Source organism: Perkinsus marinus (assembly GCF_000006405.1).
Source record: "Perkinsus marinus ATCC 50983 genomic scaffold scf_1104296931952, whole genome shotgun sequence".
NCBI lineage: Eukaryota > Perkinsozoa > Perkinsida > Perkinsidae > Perkinsus > Perkinsus marinus.
This window is the reverse complement of record NW_003215582.1, coordinates 267492-293407: the sequence shown is the minus strand read 5'-3', so window position 1 is coordinate 293407 and position 25916 is coordinate 267492. Positions and strand designations below refer to the sequence as shown.

The following is a 25916-nucleotide window of genomic DNA, read 5'->3' as shown; positions in this document are numbered from 1 at the left end:
AATCGCCAAGCTGCACATTTAGACATCCGCTCGAGGTTATATCACACCGTAGGGCGGGAGTGAAAGACCATGGAATGTCCGTGTTTATGATAGCGACCAGTTGAGGGAGCCTCTCCACTGAGGTTCCGGCCATCGTCACAGCATCACAACCATGATCAGGATCTTCTAGTCCATGCCTTCGCTGACCTACCGGTGTTTGAGGCGTAGCAGTCTTCTCTAGGAAGCTGCGCATACGTGCTCGACGTTGCAGTAGGCTCGCCTCGAGCTCCTTGAAGTGCTGGACCATATGCGCGAACGGTCTTCGTGGACGACCATAGAAGAGGGATTCCACGCCAGGCGCTGCCTCCGTGGCTTGGCTCGTGTAGCCGGACTCAGCGAGTATCCTCTGAGACGCAGGCAGGTGACGGAAGGCCGTGGAAGGTGAGGGCAACATAGTAGTAGTAGTAGGAGGAAGAGTATCAACAACCTATCATACCTTCCCCTACAACAAAACATCTCCGATGGCATCTCAGAAAGTGTCATCAATAGTGAGAGAGCTCCTACTGTTATTCATCCAGGCTAGCGTTCATTCCCCGGCGGTGCAGGAGCAGACACGAAGGGAACGTCATCCTGTATCTCCACCAACATGTACATCAAACGCTTGTTCTTAGTCTCTAGCCTGACGACCAGGGTGTAGGTCACCACAGCCAACACAACGGAAGACATGCTAAGGAACGCCGCCGAGTCGAATGCCTTCCCCCATAGCAAGATAGAACACAGATAAACGGCGATTACCTGAGGCTCATCAACTAGTGCCCACATGCTGAGGAATATTCCAACTTACCGCGAGGGCCTCGCCGATGTTTTTAAGAACAGAATCGAGACTTCGCAATAGGTACATCGTACACCAGCCTTTGATCGTAAAGCTGATAGTGACCATCAAGGTAGACCAAGTCCAACCGTGGAAGAAACCAAACTGGGTCAGCTCTCCCTGAATAAAAGAAACATTGAACAAATGCAGGGCTTGCGTGCAGCAGCAGCAGCAGGAGCGTCCCCACCTCCCAGTCGAGGGCGTATGCCAGGGCTACACAAGTCGTGAACCAAGCGATCTTATACTGAGCCATCTGTATATAAAAGGGAACGTCCGAAAATTGCTTCATGTACTTATCCGCCAACACTGCACATAAGCACGATATCGTTACCTGTGTACATTACTCGGGCCTCGACTTTCGGTAGGCTACTGACTACCTTAAACATCACATATCCTATACCCAACAGTTTACTAAATAGACTCTCTTGTGGCTGCGATACGTAGTAGCTGGCCTCACTACGAGTACTGTTGTTGTGGTCTTCGAGGACAAACGTGCTCATAGAGGCTACTATCAAGGCGAGGACCTAGGACTCACTCTCCATTGCCATAACGATACCACACTCCCCACTCCTTACCACCCACTCCAGAGCCGTCTGGTTGTGGCCCTTCACAGCCCATAGCGTTATAGCCGTGACGATGAGCTTGGACTGGCCAAGGACTTGGTACACCGCGCCGTCCATAGCCGACATCGACTGCATCTCTAGAATATCCCCAATGGCGAAGAACACCCCGATGAGCGAGAATACCTGAGGGATGAAACCCATGCGAACTGACGAACAGTAGGGTGAGTACTTTGAAAGATTGTGGTGCCAGGCATTTCCGCAGCCAGTCGGGCCCCTCAAGGGAGTAAGCCATGTAAATCCCCACTATAAAAGTAATCACACATTCCATCACGATTGGAGTTGCTTTATTGTATAGGAACCTGATATGAACATGGACGAGGGGCCAGTTCCTAGGGGAGGGGATCCCACCGTTTATCAACCTTGGATGCCTCCATCGCCATAGTATGAGCAGCCCGTACCAACACGAAGACCACCATGAGGCCCCACTTGCCCAAATGCATGAGGCTCAGCGACAGAGCACTTCGTTTACTACTACGTTCTCCATGGCGTTTACCCATCCGCCTTGTCCTCTGAGTGGATCCTCCGGTAGCTACCGGCACAGGCAGATCTTGGAAGGTCGACTCCGTGTAAGGAACTGTAGTGGGTGCAGCAGCTGGCTCCTCTGATGACGTGCTCAGCTTGCTGTATACACCGCCCTTTCGGGAGGGAGCTGGCATCATCAGAAAGGAGTAGACAAAAACTGGTAATAACTGCCAGACTTCGCTCCGCCACCTCAAACACGATCTCTGCATACAGAAACTAACATGCAGAAACGGTCATTTGGAGGGCGTCGCCTTCTCTCTATCAGCCAGGTACTTCCGTATCACCCGATGTAATGGATGTAACTCGTGCCGGATGACCTCCACCATGCCCTCCGGAATAGGCTGAGCCCATCGTATTGGCTATAGTAATACGCTGTTCGATGACAATTACCTCATCACCAGCCTCGGCAACTATGCTGTCCACGAGCTCCCAGAGGGTCTTCAGATCATCAGTGTGTAACTGTGATAGGGTCGCACAGGAGAGGACCAGAGTATCCTCCGAGCGAGAACGTCGTTTATATAAATCTGAACGAGACCCAACCAGCAGTCCCTAGCCGGGTAGAAGGAATTCGCCAATGTGATACACGCTTATACGCCTAGGAGAACCACCCAACTCTGAGATAGGGGGGAGAAACAACCTCGCCTGGTAAAAGCGTTGCTACCCCCAAACTGCTTGTGCGGCGTATTGAACGGCGTTCGCTGGACCTTCTCAGTGAGGGGCTCCAACCAGTGAGTTTGGAGATTAGTGAGTAACTGGAAAGGAGGGATGCCTGACTGCATTATATAAGACCAGTACCCGCTTAGCGACCGTGCTGTGGCCCAGATCCCAGAGGCCCCGCACAGCCTTCACGGCATCGGGCACCGGTACAAGATCAATATGGAAAGGGAGCTCAGCTGAGATGCAAAAGTGGTCAATGTGGGGGGAGGGCGGCTTAATACATATTCTATAACGAACGCCCATGCTCCACCCTTGAACCCAAGTGTCTTCATCTAGGGCTATAGTATCAACTCATGCTGGATACGCACGAGGATCCCCACCAGTTTTAGCAGCCGTCCCTCGCCCTCCACCCTACTACCAGCAGCAACGTTGATGAACTTCTTGCTGATCCTCGGTAGATCTCTGCGGTCGGTACCGCACGTCGATAGGCGGTGAACGATATCGCACGTTAGTGAAGGCCCAAGCCGATTGAAACTGTCGAGCCAATACTATGGGAACATCTCCTGGGGAGGTACTTATCGGTGAGGACTTGAAAGCTCCTCAGAGCCGCATCCGTCTCCACACCCCTCGTGGCCTGGAGGGACTGGGCCAATACTCGATAGTGTGATACGACGCTAAGCGATGATGATGATGACATAAAAGGTCATCCTGAGTTCAAGGCACAGTAAATGTTAGAACCCAACATATGGGATCGATCATGAAATCCTTAGGGGGAGTTCTGATGCATGAGGGCAGCAGCCATCACCGTGCAGTCCGCATCACGCCTTGCCCCAGCACAGAGGGCACCTGTCCTCGCGGCCCCGAGTTGGGCCCCGACCACAATGGCAGGCCGACGGTGTAGTTATTAGCCTTGTGGAGAGGCAGCTGGGGGACTGGCGTATTATTAACCATTCTAAGACCGCTACTGCCAGGGGTGACTCGACCCGTACCGGGGGAGATCCCTAAGAAGGAAGGTTGGTCGATGCTCACTGGGCTGCCCCCGACCAAGGGCGCGAACCTGACAACATTTTTCTACTGCCGAGCTAATGCTCCCCTCACTGTGATGTTGAGGACTGTCTGCTACTAGCAGTCGTACTAGCTACTGCCGGCCGGTGACTGAGCGCCCCCAAGTTGATGAATTGTGGTGGGCGTGGGATATGAGAGGATAGTGGGGGAGGCGCCGGGGGTTGACGTACCATACCGCTATGCGAGGACTGGAAGCGACCATCGAGCCCAGAGGGGCCCACTAGCCACCCTCACATAAGCGTCTGGAGTGTTTTGTCTGGGGAACTCAGCTGTGAGTATAGGAGTACCAGAGAGCTGTCTAGCGACCTGCCCATGAACGATAGCCGCATTGGTCGCCACAGTGTACAGCACTAGTTTCCTCTGCCCTCCAGCACTATAAGCATTCGCGCTAAAATGCCTCTGGACAATCTGTGGCTGCTGAGGGGACCATAGTCCAGGACTCTCGTGACCAGGCATGCTGCCACTGTTCTGATGCCATGCTGAAAAAAGGACACACTGCACGATGATGAGCATCACAGAGACTAGATGATACACAAACCTCGTAATAGATCCCCAGACTGGGGTAGTGAGCCCAGGCCCGCATCGAATGGTGAAGCTACTGGCTGCCGAGAGTTAGGCAGCTAGGATAGGATGAAGAACTCCGGCTACACTCTATCGCAACCCTACTTTAGTGTCAGTCGATGGTGCAACGGGAGCAGCAGAAGCAGCAGCAGCAAAATCCAATCGGGGATTCCGCAATTTCACATGAGTCGTCGCTCGGCGTTTGACACCATTGAAAGTTGTAGCGCTCAATGACAGCTTACTGATATCACTACCGCGCCCAGGTGTGCATACTCCAACTATCGAAGGCTCCGCTATGCTCCTGAGATGAAGACCCTGAGAGCCCCACTGATATGTTGAAGGGCACTCTGAAGTGGATGCAGCTGGTTGAGGACCATGCTTCATTTCAGTGGGCACAGTATTGCTATTTCGGACAGTTACGGCCCCTTCAATAGCCTCCATAGACACATCGTCAGCAGCAGCAGCCACCTCAAGGTCCCTTCCTGTAAGCAGTGGTGCCGGAGGTGGGACCATAGCCCGACCGTGATGAGCCTGTCGAGGGCCCTGAACTACTACTACCACTAAGATTGCGAGGGACTACCCTAGTCATTCCATCTTGGGGGGCCTGCACGGGCGACTCTGAGCTTTCCGACTCCGTCGCAGCCATGCATTTCACCGCCCCTCCAGCAATGCCTGATAGCTCCTGAAACCCTCTAGTCACGTTATCATGTCACATCGTCTCAGACCTTATTCCCATCAACATCGTACTGCCGAACAGGATCCCTACATGGCACCGACGAGGCCACCGATAGGTTGGTCTCTGAACGGACTCAAGACCCTCTTCAAGGGTTCAAGCGCCCGTCTCCTTCCCACCTTGTGTGTCGACCAGCAGCGCCTTTTCCGTGTCAGAAGCTTCCAAATTGGTCCTCTCGGAAATGGTAGACGACGCCATGCTGGTGTTACTGATCTGCTCGATAGCCTCTCGTCTAGCAGCCTCGAGACGCGCGCCCAACTCTGCTATCTTTGCCTGATTGGGCCACACTTGATGGTCCAGTTCTCAGAGCAACAACCCCGTACATCCTTCTCAGCGATTCGACGGTCGCGAGCCTCAACGGCAGAGGACAAAGCCTTGATGGCCGCCTCTCCTCCCAGCCGCTCCAGGCGACTACGAACGCTTGACAGCTGCAGTGACAACTTCACATTATCCTCTCTCAACCTGGACCCAAAATCATCACCAACAGTCGTTGAGCAGTACGATATGCAGTGACACTGAAAGATATATCTGCTCACTAGAATGGTAAAAGGGGAGAATATAAAGGATGGTATAAGCAGCAGATCCCCGTTACTACTCGTGGGCCACTTTCAGTGCCGTCACCAACAGGAACCTCTGCCTGGTGAACAGCCGCGCTGTGAGCAAGCAGTCATCAGCGTTGATATCATGGGAGGACCCTCCTTCTACTTCGGCTACCATTTCCCGGATGATATCCAAACCAAATCTCTCTTCCTCTTCCTAAACGGCCTTGATAGTTACTCCAATATTGAGGCAAGGCCCACCTTGAGTTCTTTGATACGCTTAATGCGCTCCCGCAAAGAGAGTACCTCTTCTCGTGACTTAGTAAGCTCAGAACGCAACTGAGTGGCACGAGACCCCCTATCATCGACACATGCCCTACTACCTCCTGAATAAGGCCGTCGGGTTGTTGCCTTAGGGTAGCAGTCTCGGAGCGGCCGCCCTCGAGTGAAGCCTATCGAACTGTGAGTCAACGAGTGACGAGAGAGCCCATGGGAGTACTTGAAGGGAGGCTATCCTCGCTTTCTGAATGTTGATGATTTCGACTAATCTAGATGAGCTGAGAGAGAGAAAGTCTGCCACGATAATCCGGCCGTTACCTGTGCTCATCGGCTTCTAACAATGAGCGCAATACCTCAGCAGACGATGCTAGCAGGTTGCCCTGATGGCAGTTCGAGACAGGTCCTGACTAAGAGCATCCGCGTTCTCACTTTATCCTCAGTAGTTGACGATTCCAGGCGGGGTAGGAATTGCCGAGCTCGTGACCACACGTCGGGTTCAGTAACAATAGCAGTAGGCATGGCTCGAGGGTGACTTCGATTGAATTATTGAATGAATGCCTAGGGGGTACTTTGAAGATTCACAACCTCTAATCCGACAGAGTGTATCCTCAAAGTCCATTGATTCACCGACTAATGTAATCACGGAGGTCCCAGGTTCGATCCCCAGGACGCCCATTTTCTGAGTGACTCATCCGTATGGATGCTATCGGGCGCTTTAAACGGCGGTTTGGTCCAACATTCAGTAGCCTCCGACGGTGTATGGATATTGATTCGATGGGTGAGTCAAATGGTTCTATCACAAGTCACTCCCCAAGCGTAAGTTTCCCGCCCTCTTCCCAAGGCCTATTCCAACCTCAGTCTACGTGGACAGGCGTACTTGGGGGCGAATCATTCCAAATTCATTGACGACCTTGATAGCCGGAGAGTCGTCTGGGTTGGAGAGAAATGCGCGCGGAAACAGGGGATCAGTCTAGATTAACGTGCGGCCGGAAAAAATCTAATACTCTGTTAAATAGTGTCTATTTTCCCGATGAGAAGTGAGAGCTGTTCAGTTGGACTTAGAGCGTTCAAGTGCCCTACGAAACTTGTAGTACAAATTCCTGATCTAATGAGCAGGGCCTCGTTCAAAGATTCAAATTTGAAAAGATAAGGATCAGCTCTGGCGAAATTTTTTAGACCGGAGTATATCCTCGGTATCTCTAGGTGGGAGAGGTCGTCAACGTTGAAAGAGATGAGTGTCCGACGTTTGAACAGTATCACCCCAAGAGGATGAAATACTGTCATCATCACCATAGTCAACTTCTTCGTTACCGTACATACCAACACGACTCCACGAATGTGCAACACAACATGAGATGTTCAGAGAATCTATGCCAGAACTCGGGTCTGTGTACGAAAGTAGCACGCAGACGCAAGATGTTATTTATCCCTCGAAAAGAGACATGAGTTCGTCCTCGCTTCGAGAGTAAGGCCAGCATCGATTCATGGTACGGCTAGAGGGAAAGATCTGAGAGTAGTCCTCCTAAGCCAGCCTGACTTATTGTTGAATATCAATTCTTTCTATTTGGACACCATCAATGATGATTCATCAATTGCAGTGCATATCGAGCATTGCGACGGTCGAAGTTCTCCGTTGCAATGCGCTTTCAGCTCAGGAGTTTAGACTGTATCAATGTCGCTCTAACAGTAACCATATAAACAGCACCGGACTAACCACGTGCATTGAACCAGTAAGATGATAGGAATGCATGACGGATCGGCGAGGAGTGAGTTCCCCTCTACAGCATCATAGCACTCTCAAAGGCTTCGACATATTCAAGAGAGCCTCTACAACCACTCCATGATCACCGATGTTAACTAAAGTTGACAAGATAATCACCCTCTTCTTGGCACACTAGCTGGCCCAATACCTATTGAACGTTTCACGGAGACAAGCACATGTCGAGGCCACAGTAACCTGAGGGGATCTCGGCCTCTATTATGACTGAGTGCAACCCGTACCTAACCATGGCATTAGACGCGACCCCTCCCATTGCAACGTATTCCGGCGATGGGCGTGATACAGGCCATCTGAAGGCTCGTTCGAACTATCATGACTGCAACACCGCTGAGGGTGTCGGTCTACTGGCTTGTGCGCTGTGACGATATCGAATCAATATCACTTTTCCCACGTTCAACGATATTCGACCCAGTATAACGAACTCAATATGCATATCGCACTGAAACTCGTCGCGAAAAACTCGGATGTCTCATGAAGTAAATCCCGTCAAGCAAGCCGATCCAAGGCATCCTTCAGTCCCTCCGGATCGGCACCGTTCACTCTATCGACCTGACCAAGCCAGCGTGAGTGGGTGAACAGAGCAGCAGCTAGGGCCTACCTCCTTCCCTCCTTTGAAGAGGCAGAAGGTCGGAACGGTTTTCACATGCCACTCATCCGCCAACTCCTCGTGATGATCGATATCGATTTTGATGAAGGTCACTGCGTCTGCGATCTCGGCATACTTCTCGATCTGATCAAATCGTCTTCATTAATCCTGATTGCCAACGACAATCGATTGATATTGAGCAATGCTCGTGAAATCATACCCATTCGTCTTACTCGAGGGGCGATACTCCGACAGGGAGCGCACCAGTTTGCTGTGAACCAGGCTACTTTTAAGTTCTGGGACGACTTGGACTTGAGTTGCTGCCGAGTGGCCTCAGTCGACGACGGTGCGGCTATAACCTTCAATATGCGACCACATCAAACCTCATTTCAAAGCTGGAAACTCTACCGTGAAATGTCTCGTACCCAACACCTGGGCACCAGTACTCGATACTCCTAGACGAAGCTGTTGCAACATTAACTGACTGGTGAAATACGCAAGTTCTAACATAGCTCGACGAGCTGGTTAACCCTATAACGCAGTAGCTCGAATATGAAGATATCAATGACTTCATGACAGAGTAACGTTGGCAAGCTCAGAAATGCATCTGGATAACTCAGCAGCTCTGATAAACGATTCATCGAGAGATTTACATGGGGAGATGATGAGTGCGGAAATCACATTGCAACGAATTGAATGATAGTGGAAAACATCATTAGTATTCGCTCTTACTACCACTCTTTCGACTGAATAACATGTAAGCAACGATGGCAACATGGGACTCAGCAGAGGTGTGTTTCAGTCTAGCCTTCTTTCCCGCGCCCGCAACACTTTACTCCGCCAGGCTCCGAGCGTTGCGGCAGCGAAATCTCCTCTGTAACCAGAGACTGTGCAAAACTGGAACGCGCCGCATGCAAAACTGCAAACTCTGCAGAGCACACAATCTGCACGTGCGTACGCACACATGCGTGCAAGACACGTGTGCGACCACCACATGTAACTCAACCTTAGAGTTGCTTGTTTCCATGTGGAGCAACAATACCCCACTGGCCTGGTGCTGTCTAACCCCACCCACTCCACCCGGGGGATGTGTGCCGGGCCTGTATCGGTGCGAAACAAGTAACACCTAGTTCACACCATGCGGTCCCTGCCACATAAAACCTTTGGCGCATTCGCAGGTCATGGATTCCCTGATTGCCAACCTACACTGTAGACTCTACAGATTAGACACAGAGACTACTAGCCTGAGACTAGTGGCGACGTTGAACGTTGGCTGATTGGCAATCCCGCGCACACTTGGAAATCCAGCCTTCGCTGGATGGCGCCTCGGTTCTCCAATCCAACGCTGGAGTCGGAGGGGCTTTCGTTCAACTCGAAAGAGCGTGGAAGTTTAAAGTGCTACACCTCGGTTCCGAGGGCCAGTGCTAACAGCGAATGAGAGCTGGGTCTCATGATGGATCTCCGGATTCAGAAAATGCGGATACCGTGGAGAATTATGCTGTTCATCTTCGTAAGTGGTATTGTACCACTGTTACATATGGCTAGATTTGAACCGAGACTGGGGTACCACGCAGATAGGTGAGTGAGTCACTGGCCTGCGACGTTTCCAAGACGACCCTCCACCAGTGTGTTTGCGCATCAGACCAGCACGTTCGGATATTTCATGACGATCACGGGATCATTGGGCATTCGGATAAGTTGATCACCCATAAATGATCTCGCGTGATATCGCCGACACAGACCGCGTTAGCAAGGTCGCGAATTGATATCTCCATTATGGAGACTCCATCTAAGACAAGCATGCACAAGGCTTGTACCACAAGCCACGCGAGATCCGGTCGCTCTGGTTGACTCTGGCCAAGGCATTCTAGTCGCGGCCAACGGGCCACGGTCCGTGGCCCACGGATTGGGGACTTGGTCAAAGCTAACGTCTGACCCTTACCCGATCGCAGCGTACCGGCCGCAGGTTGTTCGGGCAAGGGGCTTAGCGCTTCACTTTGTTTTGTGCTTCCCACTGATTATTGACGGCTCAAAACGAAACGCAAGAAGACTTGCGATTGGAATTTCATCTCCCGCGTTCAGCGGGATAAGGATACGTCATTCACGGTGAGTGACGGACGGAAGATGACCTTCCGCCATGGAAGTTTTACTTTATCTCATTGAGATGACCTCAGGAAGTATCAGAAACGAGACAGATCCACGGTCCTGTGAGCAAATGCATCGTCATGAACTATAACCGTGAATATGAATATACTTCCTGTGAGGAAGCTTTCCACCCAACTAGATCAGCGCAACAACATTCTTGTCTACGCAAGCTTACCCTAACTGTCGTATTTACAGGCAACCCTGACCTATCTTACTTCCAAGCATAACGAACGCGTTCGGAAAACAAGCACATATTTTCTGTAATAGGCGATGATGAAATTACGATGGAGCAATGAGACATTGTTTCTAAAAAAGACTAGGCGGGATATCAGAATATCAATCACGCACCATGACAACTGCGATGCAACTGCCACTCGACGAGCGAAGACCGCCACCGTCTTCTCCCTGGACAGATATGCAATACGGAGAAAGTAATTTACAGTGACACGTCTCCTAACTGTACTAAATGATAGCGAGGTAGACTGATCGTAAACGGATAGAGATCACTCATGAAATGAAATGGTTGAAGGCACAGATGAGAGAGCAGTCAACGGAGCAGTGAAAGTATTGGCAGATGATCCAATGCTAGGATCAAATAGAGACTAGGACACCTCTAGGTGAGCTCGAAGGACGACTTGTATTCAGCAAATATTGGTGTTCAACTGTACCCGTTTACGATTGTGCGCATTCATCGGATAGCTTTGTGCACATGATAGCAACCACGAGAGACCGAAGCCGCAAAGCAGTCAACGATACGCCACCAACCACAAAGAATGAAAGCCGTAACATGAGTTTCGAGGCAATGTACCTGAAACACGGTTGCTTTTACGAGCATCCCAGAGGCCACATAAACTTATAGTGTTATCTGAATGATGCAGAATATATCTAAATGTCTTCCATGAGCGGATGAGCACCACCAATAGCGAGCCATGCACAAACCCATCAGAGTCGCGGAAGTGTGATGCACTACCCGAGACCGAGCCAAGCGGGTACGATTATAAATGAGAGCGATATGGCAGCGTTCTTTACCACACGCACTGAAGCGAACGATGCTATTGATTACCCTCAATTTGTTTCGAAACGACAAACTGTTTCGGTTCGGAGGTGATGAAAAAAAGTATGAGGGAAATACCGAACCCGGTGCTAACCGTGGGCTTTCAGCTAATCTGCTACTGTGCTATTTCCGCCGTATAGACGACGTCACGCATCGGTTGACGCGTTTCGGTCTCTATTCCACACCGATGTAGTAGGCATGGGCGGTACCTAATACATAGCTCATGTACTCTCAGGTCGGTTTCATACAAATTTCACCCCGATAGCGCTGTGGAACTGCTCGGTGGAGGACCATGTCGTCTCTTCGGAACTACACGCCCTAGTAGGAGCTTCTATGCTACCTGAGAACTTCATACGATCCCATAGCAAAATCAACACGCGACACCGCAAACGATAGGGAATTGACAGTAAATCTCGTCTATCCCACCGTGATCTCTCCGAGGCTTGGGTGACGCACCGCGTCGATTTCCAACCGGGCGCACATCGGTAGATTCGGCCTCAACCGTCGAGATATCGTTTGATAACGGTTCAAGATGATCCTAAGATCACAATACAAGTAATGACAACACAACTCTCTTGATACATCTCACGAAAGCTCGAGACCAGAAGGTCCTAATCTTCTTCAGCAATCGCTCTTTGTGGTAAATTGTCAATCATCAGCAACATCACAATTACGTTATGCAGACAGGCAGCAATCAGATTTGTTCATAAGTATCATTTTCAATCCATGCAATAGTGCGATAATGTGCCAATTCCCTCTAGTGTTATGATGATATCATTGATGAGGACAGTACTGGGAGATAGCACGATCGCTAGGGGATGCACTCGTTAGTACTATCAACCTTTCTATACCTTTTTGCAACGTTTCTCGGCCATTACAAGGACCTTGTCCCACTTCTGTTTGTGGCGGCTATCAGGCAAGCGCTGGTAGTTCCTGGACACTCCCCGGTTACGTGTAGCATGAAGATTATCATCAGCTTACTTTACTAACGCTTCATAAATCTGCTCACACAGTTCCGTAGTAGGCGCCAAACGAAGTGCAGTCGACATGACGAAAACACCGTACCTAACAGACGGGTGAGCTGAAAACGGAATCATCTAGACAACCGTACGCGCTGTTCAAGAGAGTTATCATCGTTGCATTTTGGGACGAAGTGTTACCATAATCGATCAAGCGATGGATTAACACAATACCTAACATCGACGCTGTACATCACAAGTAGCCCACCACCATCCTTCCTTACGCATATCGTCGGGCGAGACTTTGAGGGCCGTCTCTACAACATTGGATGCGAACTTATGGATCGCCATCGCTATGATACTTTCAGAGATTTTGATGATAATGTCTGTACAAACTTCAGGTCCCTGACGAAGACACCATGATACAAGCCAATCAGTCACCGAAAGTCCAAGCACTGAAGCAACGACAAGTCCTACCCATATTTCCAAGGCGTGCTGAACTGCATAATTAGCATAGGGGTTCTCGACAAAGTACCTATGAAAAAACTAATGAAGGAGCAATCGACTTGCGAACACCCACTGTAACTTGTTTAACATCTTTGACTTGTACTTCTCTACATACGAGCCATCATCATACCATGGTGCATGAGTAATGCACTTCTTCACAACACCGAGGCCATTTGGATCACCTGAAGAATGAAGTGAGCTTTCCATCGACGACCGTGCATACGGTGATACCCTACCAGCGAGAGCCTCTAGATTTCTGTAAATATCGTCGAAAATAAAACCAAAATCAGCCATAGGCAAGTGACTATACTCCTTGCCAGGACCACAAGGTGTGCATTTGCTAATGGTTTGTTGTAAAACCTGAATCATCGACACATTCATTCTTCACCATCACGAGCTGCGTAGACGTGTTGCCTCACGTGAGTAGCATGGACATCTAAGGCCATCCTGATGACGTTATCGTGGAGGGTTTCAGCCAACAAGGCATGCTCTTGAGGAGTTTGCATACAAGCTATCAATGCCTGAAACATCACCATAAATCCCAATGTAACCCAACTGCCAGCTCACCTGGAGAGAGTGTGTTCCACGGCGGTCTTGCGATATGTAAACTACGTTTTCCAGCACCTGCAAGGGACGTCCTGCGTCACGCTCAAAGCGCCAGTATCATCCTCACATTGCGCAGTAGAGCAATTCTCTGTCCCGCTGAAGACACTTGGAACAGTTGCTGACACATATAGTTAGCATACGTGTCGCACATTATACGCGATAATACCTGATCGAAGGAGAATGGGATCACAAATGCATACGAACGACGACGAGGCAGGATGCCCAACAGAATCCGATGACATCGATCAATAACGTCTTCTGCTGCTAGGAATAGCGGGAGTGGCAACCCACCGGCTTTATCTCATGGATGATAGCGTCAATCAACTCGTCCAACTCCTCATGCGTCCCTCCATCTGCAGCACCCGCCGAGGTGTCCGAGATCAACTTCTGCAGAATACGACTCCCGCTACGGTCCATAGCCATCTCGAGAATCTCGTCCTGTATCTACCAACACAATGATGCTACCAGTAGCTCTCGAACTACAATAGTCTACCTCCTCCAACGCGACACTAGGTGTATTGTGATGCTGGCTGGCACTACCCTTCAGTTTACCACCAACGTCAGCGGCGAACGTCCTACTGCAGGGCGTTGTCGAGGTCCTTTGGGATGCCGCATCACTAGCAGTGTAGCCCGTGTTGGACGAGCCATGCCGGAGAGATAACGACAGCCAGGGATTCGAGCCGCTGAGAACACAGTTCCCAAGATGTGTGCTACAACATCATCTCACCTGCCCTTACGATGCTCTCGCGGGGTGGACACTTCGTCGGTAAATACTTGATTGTACATCCTACTGCTACTGCTAGCAGGGGGCCTCGAATGATATGATGGATGAGGGTAAGATCCAGGAAAAATATCTAATACAAACAATACAGCAGACGAGGTCAACGAATTGCCATACCGCGAGGCGTCCCTGAGGTCCCATCATTTTGCATCATCGTAGGGCTCGAGCTCTGCGGCCCACCTCGACTCAGGTGAAGCGGAGGCGTCGAGTATTCCACTGTTTGATCAAAAGTGTTACTCGCCAGGGGTAGAGACATCGACGACATCACCGGACTGCTCGCAATGTGACGGAACATACAAGAGCTAAAAGCAACAGAGGACCGTCAAAGGTTACACGACGAGGTAGGCCTACCTGTCGAGACCTGTCGGTCCATCATCATACAGCAAGTTTGATGAACCCGCCGCCGCCGCCGGTGACACTGGTGACGAGAGCACTCCCCGCAAAGAGTAATACGCATCATCCTGTGAGCGAGGATGGTATCGGCCATGGGACTCGCCATAAGGCGAAGTAGATGACGACACTGCATCGAACTCCGAAAACGGGGACCGTACGTCCGGTGGGGAAGCTGTTGCTGCCTGCAAAATCCAACATTGAGCATACCACACTACGGTAGATTCCTCACCATTGGATGTCCACAACCTGAGGCGCCCCAGCTAGCAGCAGGAGGCGTACCAGGTGTTGCCCAGAACCCCTGACCGACGACGCTCGCTGATGGGCTGCGACACGGGACGACTCTTCCACTTTGCAGAGACCTACATGAGGCACAGTCGACGAGGTTGGATGCAGCCAGTAGCAACAAGCTTGCCTGTCAATTGCATGCCAGTCACTCGGTGAAGTGTTGGTGCTGATACTACTACCAACACCAGAATTGGGAGATGCTGTCACAGTAGAGCCCGATGATGATGATGATGATGAAGTGAACACCGGAGCACCGCAAGGGACACTGCTACCTCTGGATATACCACTCATGATGATACCAGGAGGACTAAAGAGGCAATAATACAATCACCGTAGTAGTGATCATCATCTATCACGACATAACAGTCAGAACGATCGAGGTACAAAAGAGGTGACGACCGCAGACAACATCAACGATTCATTACGCTGTGCTGTCACTGTCATGCTGTAGACTGCCATCACTCGCCCGAGTGAAGCAACCTGCAGCTCCAGGAGTTCGAAGTGGACCATCGCTAGCCTTAGGCGTCCATATAGACGACTGTAGACAGGATAAATCTGTCGCCTGACAATACATAAAGAGAGATCACCAACACTCCCTGAAGGTGCGTATGCGTGCCCCCCACGATACGAGCCAAGAGTAAAAGGTAATACGCACCATAGATGATGGAGGCGACTGTAGACCTGGCGGCGGCCCGAACTGCTCTACAGCGGTCTCCATCGGTGAGCCACTGCTGCTATCGGAACGCTCAGTGCCGGCAAATATCTCGCGAATAGAAGTGGGGATCTGACACAGCCAACTCAGTGAAAACAATCTTCACAAATTCCAAAAAGCGAACACTAAGAAGCAACAGAGCACTATAAACAGGTACATCGACGAGAGGACGCTTTTAAACGGTCAATACAGACTATACAACTGAGTGGATATGTCAATGATGGACTCAACCGATCAGCAATGATATGCAAATAGAGGGTCGCAGAGTCCCGAAGACGTACATCAATAGTATGCGACATAATAATGTTGATGTTAGCCGAGGGATGGAAAGAGATGGAAGGACGTTTGGCTACCCACGAGGGAGATAAATACACAACTGCAAGGAAATGACCATTTGCCAAGCAGCCAACTTCACGAAGTAACTTCCTCACTAAAACCAAGCTACAACCGATCATAATTCAATAATAATAGAGTTCATGTCGTAGACTACCATCGCAATTAACGACAGGCCTGAACAAGGGCGTAGTGAAGTGAACGCCACGTAAACCCATAGCTGATAGGGTAGCTGAGACGCGCGTGATGGGGCTAGATTGGCGAGGTTTATACACCCTGTAGGGGCCTGTCGCGAGCCGTTGATAGTACATAAGCCTTCTTAGGCTTAGGGACAGGTCACAGCACCCTCGAACAACCAAGTATTATCTTCATAACAAGTCAGCACAGCACGAGATGATAGGCAATTATTAAGGAAACCCTTGAAGTGGCACGAGGAAACTACATGAGTTTTCAAGATCCCAGCTTTTTTTACGCAAGATACAGTGGAGGCGCGCGCTGAGCAACTTGCGCTGTACGCAGCCGCGTAGTTTTTAGCCTATTGGCATTCTTGTGCAACCATCGATCGGAAACGGTGTTATGCTGAACATTCGTTATGTTGCAGTCTTTTTCAACATGCTTTAGCTCCTTTGTTTTCTCAGCTTTTTCTATGGTATGTTATCTGGAGAGCAGCTAGATTTTGGTGGGAGGTATACGACTGATTGGAGGCTCCATGTGGGGACTACTTGCTATTTTCTTCGATGAGAGAGGGAACTAGTATGGGATTCCAACTGGGTCCTCAACGAAACATAATCTCCATGGAAATACTGCATTTCAAATACAATACAAAAGTATTTCGAATGCAATACAGAAGTATTTCAAATGCAATACAGAAGTATTTCAAATGCAATACAGAAGTACATCAAATAACAGTACAATGAACGTGTGACAGTGACACGATGTCACTACTCTTCATCATTATCGTCATCGACCTTCCAACCACACTAAGTAACTCGGTGTGGTGATCCAGGACGCTTCTCATTCGCTGTGCAGCCCACCACGTACTTTGACCGGTGGTTCTCCCAAGGTTTTTGGTAATAAAGAGGATCTTTATCTACCTTCTCAACTAGTTTGGTTCTCCCATGTAGCCCGGCGTGGTCAGCGATATAAGAATGCGAGCTCCTACTCTCAGCGTTACTTCTGAAGATGGGATAATAGTAAGCCTTGGATCAAAGAGCATCGCTTCGCTAAGTAATTACCTCCTTTTGAATGGTTCATTGGCCACCCTTCATGGAGTCTCCATGATGGAGATAAAGATTATGCAGCAGTTTGAGTACTCGTTGGTAGACTAACAAACTTCACACCTTTTCAACGCCTATTTAGAGAATAGTAATTTCTAGTTAGAACGGTGGAAGGAGTAAAACTAAAGATTATCGTTTAGTAACTTCAATTTTAATGGAGCGGAGGTTTAGGGAACTCCAATTGGGATACGATCATCCAGAAAACTCCGAGATGATTTTATCCAAATTGGAGTTACTAGTAGGAACTTCAATTTCAAAGCTGTAGTGAAAACAATTTCAAGTTTAGGAGCTTCAATTCGTACAAATATTTCCCAACTCAACAAGAATACGGGGAAATACTCCATACCACGAGCATCAAGATGAATGAATATATATCCGATTTCAACGTGGCTTGAGTCCTACAAGTCGTCCCCTCCTATGAGGCGTGAAAATACCAGACTGAGGCAAACATGGATAGGACCTAGACTTCTTTGACCCGAACTCTGAACCGCCTTGGATTGGGGTTCACATGATAGTCTGGACGAATTGGCAGTGTGAGGTCAAACTATGGTGCCGCTCTATTTCACTCGCGCACGCCCACAATCGAGACAACTTATTTGTTGCTCGAATGTCGATGCACGAAACCACAATTCCACCACAATTAGATGAACTCGTCGCTGCTGTAGAGCACGATGAGAGATCGTTAGCAGCATTCCTCTCCTATCGGCGCCGCAATCGGTTAACCATCCATGTTATGGATGCAGACTTCCCTGGGCTTGCGCAGGAAGCGGCTGTTCTCTGACGGGAATCCTTATGACGTATATTACTGTCCGGAAATTGTCTCGAAAAACAACCTAGGCGCTGGACAGCCTCGCGTTAAAACGTCCGCATTAGTGAATTCAACGCTAGGTTCAGTTTAACACACAAAATCTATAGGTAAGGATGTTCCTAAGAGGAAATTACGACTTCCCAGAACATCAAACCATTTGTCCTCTTCTACATGACTAAATCGTCGGCGTTGAAAGCTTTGCTACTTCTGCTAGAGGCTCCGGTCTGCATGGGTGCAGCGAAGAAGTTATTTGGACTCGCGGGAAAGCTTCTACGACCTCGCCCAGCTCCGAGACCCACACAGGTGAGCTCGGGGGCTTGAATTCGAGTTCCCTGGGTCGCCATGGTGGCCTATCCGAGTACTCAGCCGATCGATTGTTAATAGAAATAACAAAGACCTCTCGGGAACCCATACTTCCGAGGTTGAACCTTTTTCTATAGGCTCCAATCGACCCACGACATTATTCCTCATTCTCCGAAACTATCTTCTCCACTCCTACCGTGACGACTAAGGTAAGCCTGGCCAACACCCTGTGCGATGCTATGGACCATTTCAGCTGGAATTGGGTTATGATAAAGATGTGGGAGATGACGGCATGGAGAGACTGGTCTTATCAGACGTTACTCGATACATCACTCGTGGGAATACATCCACCACGAGGGAAGAGCCTGATCACATAGCTGTCGACGTCATGCTCAGCCGTGCAGTGTTGAAACAGATAGAAAACGATGACCTGGATGGAGCAGACCCTTTCCAAAAGAGGTCTGCCTTAGGAGTCTACGGCAAAGAGCTCATGCAGAAATCACGCGATTCGAGACTGCAGAAGATCCATTGCGAAGCTGACGACTTCATGTCTTTATGGGCGTTTCATCCTGGTGGCCGTCGAAAGCAATCAGTGGGTTCCCCCAGAGATGAGCCCTCTAGCCCGATAGCTGCGATCTAATAGGTTACATGGACAGTGTCGCTGAAACTGGAGATGGAGGATCCTCAGCAAGGCTTTAAGATCACTGAGCTGTCGAGTTCATTCGGCAGGAACTACGATCCGTAAGAAACACAAGTGCAACTTCTGATCGATAGGCATGCCCTTCGATAAGCTAATCATTGTTAGAGTAAATTCGAGAATGTTCCTCCTAGTGAACGCCGAATCGGCGAACTCATCCTGTGATTGCGCACATTTTCATTCATAGCACGCTAGATAGGGGCTTTCTCTAACCATAGCTTCAACTGCTTTATCTCAGAAAACTATCACTCAATTTCAATATGGGTCGATTGCGGCAGTTAGAGGAGCGCGCCAGAACTATACTCCCCGAGTCTGGAGCGAACTTAACCAGGGAATATCTCACGAAGGTGTGTAGGCAACAAATCCGGGAGTATGTCGCGAGCTTATCCGAAACGAGTGCGCTCGATCTGAAGGGGATTGTTGTATGGCTCCTCGGAGGCAGTTTCAAGACGGCACCAGAAGACTTACAGTATGAGCCAACAAGCGACAAGCACTTGAAACCGCATCATCAGCTAACGATCGTAGCCAGAACTCCTTCGACCCAAAAAAGGAGCGACGAAGCAGCCCAATAGTCTCGTCTTAGCATCGAATATCAAATCCACCCATTTCAAATTCATTCCATTTTACAGATATTGTGCAGGACTCCCACGGTAGGGATATGACTTCATCGCATGTTGATGTTTTGGTTGTTGATGTTGTCGAACGTGAATTGAGCTCTTCAACTCACTGGGTGTTCACCCCTTGAGTCTTCTGCCATACACTAATCTCCCCAAGCTAATCAGGAAGATCGGACTATCACTCCAGCAGCTATCTCCCGAGATCTAGGGAGGAGTGTCTGTCGTCGACTGAGTAGGAATTACTTTCTATGATCAAATCGACTTCTCTACTCCTGGTGGTATCACTCCTCCTGTTGAAGCTGCCGAAAATTCTGGGAGCAGCAGTTCGGATAAACAAGAAAGTCAGATTTATGGATGCGAATTCCACTGCCTATGTCAGCCAGGTAATCGATTTCGACCGAACTATCCGCTATCAGACTTGCCACTGAACGAGAATGCTCTAAAGATGATGTGCGCTTATTAGTGTCATTAGCAAACGCGGTGGGTAGACACAACATCGGGAATGTTTCTCATACGGTAGTAGTGGACATCTCGTTCACTCGCAGATCCAGCCAACTCAGTGGGTACAGAAGACCGACAGTGGAAAAGAGCTCGAGGTAGGATGCTTCTCCAAGAATAGTAACATATGTCTACCTCGAATGATTTCCTCTCTAGTGCGAGATTGGTTACGATGGCGAAGATATTTCCTACGCTGTACTACATACGCGACTCCCTGGAAAGTAACAGGAGTGCTTGCTCGCTACCAAGAGTTATCGTAACATGGCCAGGCATAGCTATTCTTTCGAGGCTTTCTTCTCGAAGGAAGTGTTGAAGTATGCTTACTCACTGTTTCCGGAAAGCACCGATGAAGACGCCGACCTTGAGGAAATCGGAAAAGCTCTCAGAAGGAAATCCCATAGTCGAAGACAGGCGTCCAATGCATGCACAGCTTCTGATCTAGTGCAGATCCCTATCAGTCGGAATGAAACAGTAGGTGAATTTAGAAAGATCTTCTAATAGTCTGCGTACTACTGCTTCAGGTAACATGGCTCTTGACGGTCGACCTCGGGATGGAGAAGCCAGAAAGAGGCTTCAAAATTGAGTCCTTTTCCATGAGTTTTGGCAAGGACCGTATTCCGTGAGATATCCGATCCTGCTCTATTCTCCTCACCTGAACTCACTCTCTGTCGAGAGTGGATGTGAACTACCGAGTTGTAACTTCTATTTCCCCTCAGTGACTTGCATTTCAAGATGAACGTTAGCCGATTACAAGAGATTGAACGAGCCGCTAGAGTTGGAGGTTCTGTGGAGCGGGGCGGCCCAGAGCTAGCGGCTATGCTAGAGACAGTCTGCGACTCTCAACTTCTCCGTTATGGTGAATATATTGATGCCATCGAGAGTGTATTCCCTCGACCGATCGTCCGACCCAAACGTGAACAATCTATCGTCAAAAAACTGCTTATGTGGCTCACAACGCCAAGCTCGGAAACTGTGCCTCGCAATATGCCTTATAGCAAAGGTGTACATGATGTGTCTATCTGGGCGAGGCCTCCTAGGGACAAAAGGGTTTAGAAGTGAAATCCCGAGTGGACCCTCCTCCAATCACACACGCCTGTACACGGTCAATGACTGCTGTGAAGTGATGTTCCTGTCCGGATATAAGAGTCTGTTCTTGTGTTGGTACGTACTAAGAAATGACTTCCTGATAGAACTCGATCGTAAGGATACAGCTTTAGTCGCCGTTCGCTGTATTCACCTGAGTCCCATTCACTGTAAGAGCCAGTTCGAGTTCGGTCTCAACTACTAGTCTCATTAGCTCACTGTGCACCCTCACCACTGCCTGGCTTCGAATAATTTCGGACTACGGTATTGCCAGGTTAGAAGATCCCGTATCAGTTTACGTGAGAGTTTATCTGATCGATAAGCTCTCTCCGAGCGCGCGCTTGTTAACGCTCTGGACACAGGGTGCAGGTAGCTGACTCTCTGCCGAGCAGATCGACACTCGACTCAGCAAAGGTGTGATATCTCGAGCGTTTGTGGACCGGGGGAGAGTCTACCCTGGATATATGCGACGAGCCAACGTGTTGGGCGTTTACCCGACTTCGAGCATGAACGGCAGAGGAGTCTCAGAGGTGCAGAGCTACGAACCCTCCACGTTTTTTGAGTCACACTGGTCAGTGTGGGAAGATATATTTGGTCTCCTCAACTGGGCTCGTGAGTTTCCTCAGGAGTCTTCACTATATTATGAAAATTCACACGATTCTTGGTAGAAGTGTACAAAAACCAGCGGTAATTTCCCATGATTTCCTCACGAGTTCCATATTCCTCGCAACACATGTAGTTGACCATGTGTATATAGTCCCGTACTGACACTGACAGTATGTGCTTCCTACGCAACCACTGCTTTTGCAGCGAGGAACGACTACGCTCGCACTCATTGAAGAGGAACTGCGCTATCGTCAAGGACGGCTCTACGACTCCGTTGAAGCCACCTTGAGGTCGACTGGGTCCCCGGCGACTCACCCAGGTTCGAGGAAAGCACGGCACAATTCGATCGAAAAGCCGACGAGAAAGAAAAACAGCTTAAAACATCAATGCAGTAATTTGGACGGGGGGTCCGATAGGAAATAATAGGAATTTCGGGCAGATCTTGAACGCTACGAGTAGGTGTTCATATTAGTAAGACTTTGGACACGACAGGAAAAGGGTAAGTCAACAACAAAATACAGTACACGGAAGGAGGAATCAATAATTAGCAAACTAAACCATTTTGGTTCTTTTGAGTTCATTTTGTAGGAGAGCTAGACCGACCTGATGGGAAGGTGGCGATAGGTCGGAAAGTTGCCGTGAGAAATCGAGGACTGTACTGACTTTCATCAGCTTCCCATCATCCTGCGCCCAAAGGGTGTCGGGGGAAGCCAAGACAGCGGCCACGAGCTCTCTCACGCTACACCTGAGAATCACCAAGAGACCTCAGACTCTCGCACGTTCGAATAGGATGCTGCTACCTAAGGTCAGGATCACACTCTGCCTGAGGCCCATTCTTTAAAAGTTCAGTGAGCATCATTATACAGCGACAAAAGATCGAAGTTGAGGGGACTCCATCAACCTGAAGGTAATACGTAAGAGTACTGTGAATATGATCTCACAAAGGACCCTCACGTGTGACCGACGATCGACACCGTCCAGCTCCAGCCAGGCTATTCGAAGCAAGAGCTCAGGAGAAACAGAGGTGAGCAAGTCCAAACATCCAATAATAACGACTTCGCTCCGCTCAATGTTGCGGAAAGCACCGAACACCTGCACGTAAACCGTAGTCGGATTCCGAAAGAGAAACCATGAAGGCATGAGAGAAAGCAACCATTGAAGGCGCTCACTTTGTCATTATCGTGGTTTGCAAGGATTGAGAAAGCCCGAGCAGTAACACCAACGGCCGATACAGCATCACATAGATCCTCATTCCTGTGGTGGATGCAAACATCGTCAACAATTGTATACGTACTTGATAAAGGACTGGAGCTTCCCTGTCTCTGTGACCACAGGCACCTTACACCACTTAGCAAGAACCTGAGCTCATGTGATGGATCGATTTCCCTCACAAGCTACACCTCCGACTTTACAAAGTAAACCAACAAGCGTCGGTTCATCCTTGTGTGAGTGGAAGAGCCTTATACACTCTTCGAATTCGGGGGAATGAGGCTTCACACAGCAATCAGTGAAATCATGCTCCGGATGGCTCGGCTCGAATTCGAAGACACAGAGATGGCTGAAGTCATCTGTGAAACACTTCGTTCACCATCGGTAGTAGTCATCGACGCTGTGAACCCTACGGTACCAGTCACGGGTAGCTGTATGGGCTTCGACTCTTCCTTGAGCCACTCCATTGCTCGACGAACACATCTGAGCTCTTGAACATTTCGCTGGCAATCTTCACGTTCCAGGGCCGACAGATAGTCTACCTGTCGTTGTAGTCACAAAGGAGGCGGAGAATATCTACAGCGTCAATACCACCTTGGATGACCCAAGAGCTAATTCGCGCTCAAAGTCCTCAACTGTCGTACGATCTGTCCTAGTCCTCCACGTCAGGCTGGATACTGATGCTACTGCCCTGAAGACAGTGCCGATCCTCGATGACGACGACGACACAATTGTGTGATACTGAGTTGCCAGTAACATGGCTCTTCGATGATGCCGCTCTTCCGATGTTGATCCACACTCACTGGACCCTTCCCCAGGTTCAGGGCGGACCATAACTATTGCCCACTGCCACCAAGAACGGATAAATAGGTGATTGACCAACACCATGCATCTCTTGAGCTTAAACGTCCAAACGCAGTTGGTAAATGGTACGAGCAATATTACGGTTGTGCTAATGTGAATAGAAGCCTACCCGACAAATGTACAGTATATTATGTATTCCAATGAATCAAACAAAGGAGCAATCGTCAGTTCAATCGGCGCTTTGACCGCGGCCCTCTGGGGCTCCGCAGGAGATTTCCAGGCCGAGGACAACGTATTCGGGAAGTGCTGTTATGATGGCCCAAGTTGAACATATCGTGCATATCAGCACCCGAACCGGCATTAGTATTAAGGCTCACCAACTGATTAAGCAACTCTGTCATGTCGTATTCATCTGCGCCCCATCGTATCCACGGCGACCTGTAGATGAGATAAGACGACGATACCGCTTTGCTGTCCTCACTTGCTGACAATGTACGGCATCAGTGCTTTCTGAAATCCATCTCGGAACCTCGTCGTGAGATCGTCAACGTTAATCTGAACCCAGACTGCCATTTCCGCCCAGCATGAGCCGACCGAGCCATACCGTGATACCAAACACGAGTTGTTCAGAAATCTTGAGATTCTGATCCAGAGTGACGTCCTTGATCGCGATGTTCCTCACATAAGGCCACTCCTCATTGCAAGAGGCAGATATGATCAGACCCCAGCCAACCTGACAACAAGCCCAATGACTAACGTCTTCCCGGTTGATAGTAATTAATGACACACAAGTGTGCCAAGGAAATTAGAGCGCTTCAATCCGAGTTCCACTACGGCAGACGCCAATACGAAGCTTGGCCACTTGGTGTGGACTCATCACACGATATGTTGCAGTTGTGGTAACACAAAAAATTGACGAGTTCAGAGCTGCTCTTCCCATACGGCGTGTCACCTGTTTCCAGGAATACACTTTATCCCACAGCGCTGAGCATATTGGCTTCCCGAACTTCTTCTTGGTTCCGTCCCCGTCGTTGGTCTCCATTGTGTCGTTAGTGCTTCGGAAGAGGTTGTCCGGAGTTATACACTGTCCGATGTAGAGTGACATGCTGAGCTCATCGAATGAGCCCGCAATCGACATCTCCAACTCGCTTTCACGTGGCACCCCCAAGCTCAGCTCCTCCACACTAACGCTGCGGAGACCGGACAGCCATCTGGACAAAACCTCCATAACGGTCGCTGAAAGCCAGACTCATCCATTCTTCTCCAAATGAAGGGCAATAGACACTTACATTTATCGTGATACAGCGGTCCAATGTCTCTGCATATGTCGGGACGTGGAAGCTCTGGCGGACACTGTCCCACCATATCTGGCAAGAAGTCCCGAAGGCCACTAGTTACCAATGGGGCGTTCTCGAGAAGAGTCTCGTTCACTCCTGCTAGATCCAGTCTGGCATTGCCAGAGTTCACCCACCAAATGACGAAGAATATAATCCAGCCAATCGCCTTGAGCACGAAAAACGGCAATCCTAATTTCTGGACTATCCGTACAAGTCCACGACAGCAGTTACCAAGACGTCGTGACTTGGCGATCGTTACTGTGCTTGCAACCGAGTCCACCCGAGAGCGGAGACGCTCCTCTGAGAATGAGCTGCTTCCTGAGTGCTCTCGTCTGTGCTTTATGACGCCGGGCTCGACAACAGTCTGCTGCTGCTGCTCTTCCTCCTCCTCCCCTTCCTCTTCACAGACGATCTCGTCCATCTCGACTAGGTCATGTTGTGCCATTCTCAGCATCGGAGGTAAGTCATGCTTAGCCAACTCGAAGCCACTCATAGCCGCCATAAGGACGCAGTAGAAACCCCAAGGGGCAACGGCTCGAAGGAGACTGAAGGCGTTGAAGACGAATAAAGTGATGAACAACGCCAGCGCAAACACGTCCAGTTGTGACCATTCCCACATCCACTGCGCGGCCGACTGTGCACACACTCGGCCGCTCACCTGTCTCGGCAGGCACCCCGTCTTGAGCACTGCTACCATGGTGATGTGA

General features: G+C 49.6%; 8 protein-coding genes across 8 annotated transcripts; 2 read left to right on the top strand and 6 right to left on the bottom strand.

The window, feature by feature from the left end:
- Positions 1-527: 527 nt before the first annotated feature.
- Positions 528-2132, bottom strand: Pmar_PMAR023598 (sugar transporter, putative; the record flags this gene model as incomplete). Its single annotated transcript, XM_002785835.1, has 7 exons — positions 528-774; positions 824-970; positions 1038-1181; positions 1228-1374; positions 1426-1596; positions 1643-1772; positions 1822-2132. The coding sequence occupies 7 exons, from the start codon at positions 2130-2132 to the stop codon at positions 559-561; spliced, it is 1266 nt and encodes a 421-aa protein (XP_002785881.1). The 3' UTR covers positions 528-558.
- A 96-nt stretch (positions 2133-2228) lies between these two features.
- Positions 2229-2774, bottom strand: Pmar_PMAR023597 (hypothetical protein; the record flags this gene model as incomplete). The annotated part of the gene is made up of 3 exons (XM_002785834.1): positions 2229-2354; positions 2386-2519; positions 2657-2774. 3 exons carry the CDS (start codon positions 2772-2774, stop codon positions 2229-2231), a joined length of 378 nt encoding a protein of 125 aa, XP_002785880.1.
- Positions 2775-4997: 2223 nt separating this feature from the next.
- Positions 4998-6348, bottom strand: Pmar_PMAR023596 (hypothetical protein; the record flags this gene model as incomplete). Its single annotated transcript, XM_002785833.1, has 9 exons — positions 4998-5077; positions 5131-5284; positions 5335-5473; positions 5607-5767; positions 5812-5889; positions 5934-6002; positions 6050-6107; positions 6148-6209; positions 6259-6348. 9 exons carry the CDS (start codon positions 6346-6348, stop codon positions 4998-5000), a joined length of 891 nt encoding a protein of 296 aa, XP_002785879.1.
- Positions 6349-8074: 1726 nt separating this feature from the next.
- Pmar_PMAR023595 (hypothetical protein) lies at positions 8075-9085 on the bottom strand. The gene is made up of 2 exons (XM_002785832.1): positions 8604-9085; positions 8075-8554 (listed from the first exon to the last, which is right to left on the bottom strand). The coding sequence occupies exons 1-2, from the start codon at positions 8703-8705 to the stop codon at positions 8306-8308; spliced, it is 351 nt and encodes a 116-aa protein (XP_002785878.1). The 5' UTR covers positions 8706-9085; the 3' UTR covers positions 8075-8305.
- A 3286-nt stretch (positions 9086-12371) lies between these two features.
- On the bottom strand, positions 12372-15936 carry Pmar_PMAR023594 (Suppressor protein MPT5, putative; the record flags this gene model as incomplete). Its single annotated transcript, XM_002785831.1, has 18 exons — positions 12372-12459; positions 12625-12758; positions 12831-12888; positions 12934-13042; positions 13097-13220; positions 13280-13381; positions 13428-13484; positions 13534-13632; positions 13758-13910; positions 13960-14149; positions 14194-14320; positions 14365-14549; positions 14599-14822; positions 14870-14999; positions 15053-15232; positions 15351-15487; positions 15581-15709; positions 15919-15936. The coding sequence occupies 18 exons, from the start codon at positions 15934-15936 to the stop codon at positions 12372-12374; spliced, it is 2244 nt and encodes a 747-aa protein (XP_002785877.1).
- Positions 15937-18226: 2290 nt separating this feature from the next.
- Positions 18227-18998, top strand: Pmar_PMAR023593 (hypothetical protein; the record flags this gene model as incomplete). The annotated part of the gene is made up of 3 exons (XM_002785830.1): positions 18227-18358; positions 18496-18567; positions 18612-18998. 3 exons carry the CDS (start codon positions 18227-18229, stop codon positions 18996-18998), a joined length of 591 nt encoding a protein of 196 aa, XP_002785876.1.
- A 1433-nt stretch (positions 18999-20431) lies between these two features.
- Pmar_PMAR023592 (hypothetical protein) lies at positions 20432-20793 on the top strand (the record flags this gene model as incomplete). The annotated part of the gene is made up of 2 exons (XM_002785829.1): positions 20432-20641; positions 20692-20793. The coding sequence occupies 2 exons, from the start codon at positions 20432-20434 to the stop codon at positions 20791-20793; spliced, it is 312 nt and encodes a 103-aa protein (XP_002785875.1).
- A 1618-nt stretch (positions 20794-22411) lies between these two features.
- On the bottom strand, positions 22412-25906 carry Pmar_PMAR023591 (hypothetical protein; the record flags this gene model as incomplete). The annotated part of the gene is made up of 14 exons (XM_002785828.1): positions 22412-22462; positions 22523-22604; positions 22660-22760; positions 22814-22951; positions 23029-23113; positions 23154-23218; positions 23482-23610; positions 23663-23759; positions 24042-24178; positions 24250-24310; positions 24354-24427; positions 24477-24605; positions 24825-25108; positions 25162-25906. 14 exons carry the CDS (start codon positions 25904-25906, stop codon positions 22412-22414), a joined length of 2178 nt encoding a protein of 725 aa, XP_002785874.1.
- Positions 25907-25916: the final 10 nt, after the last annotated feature.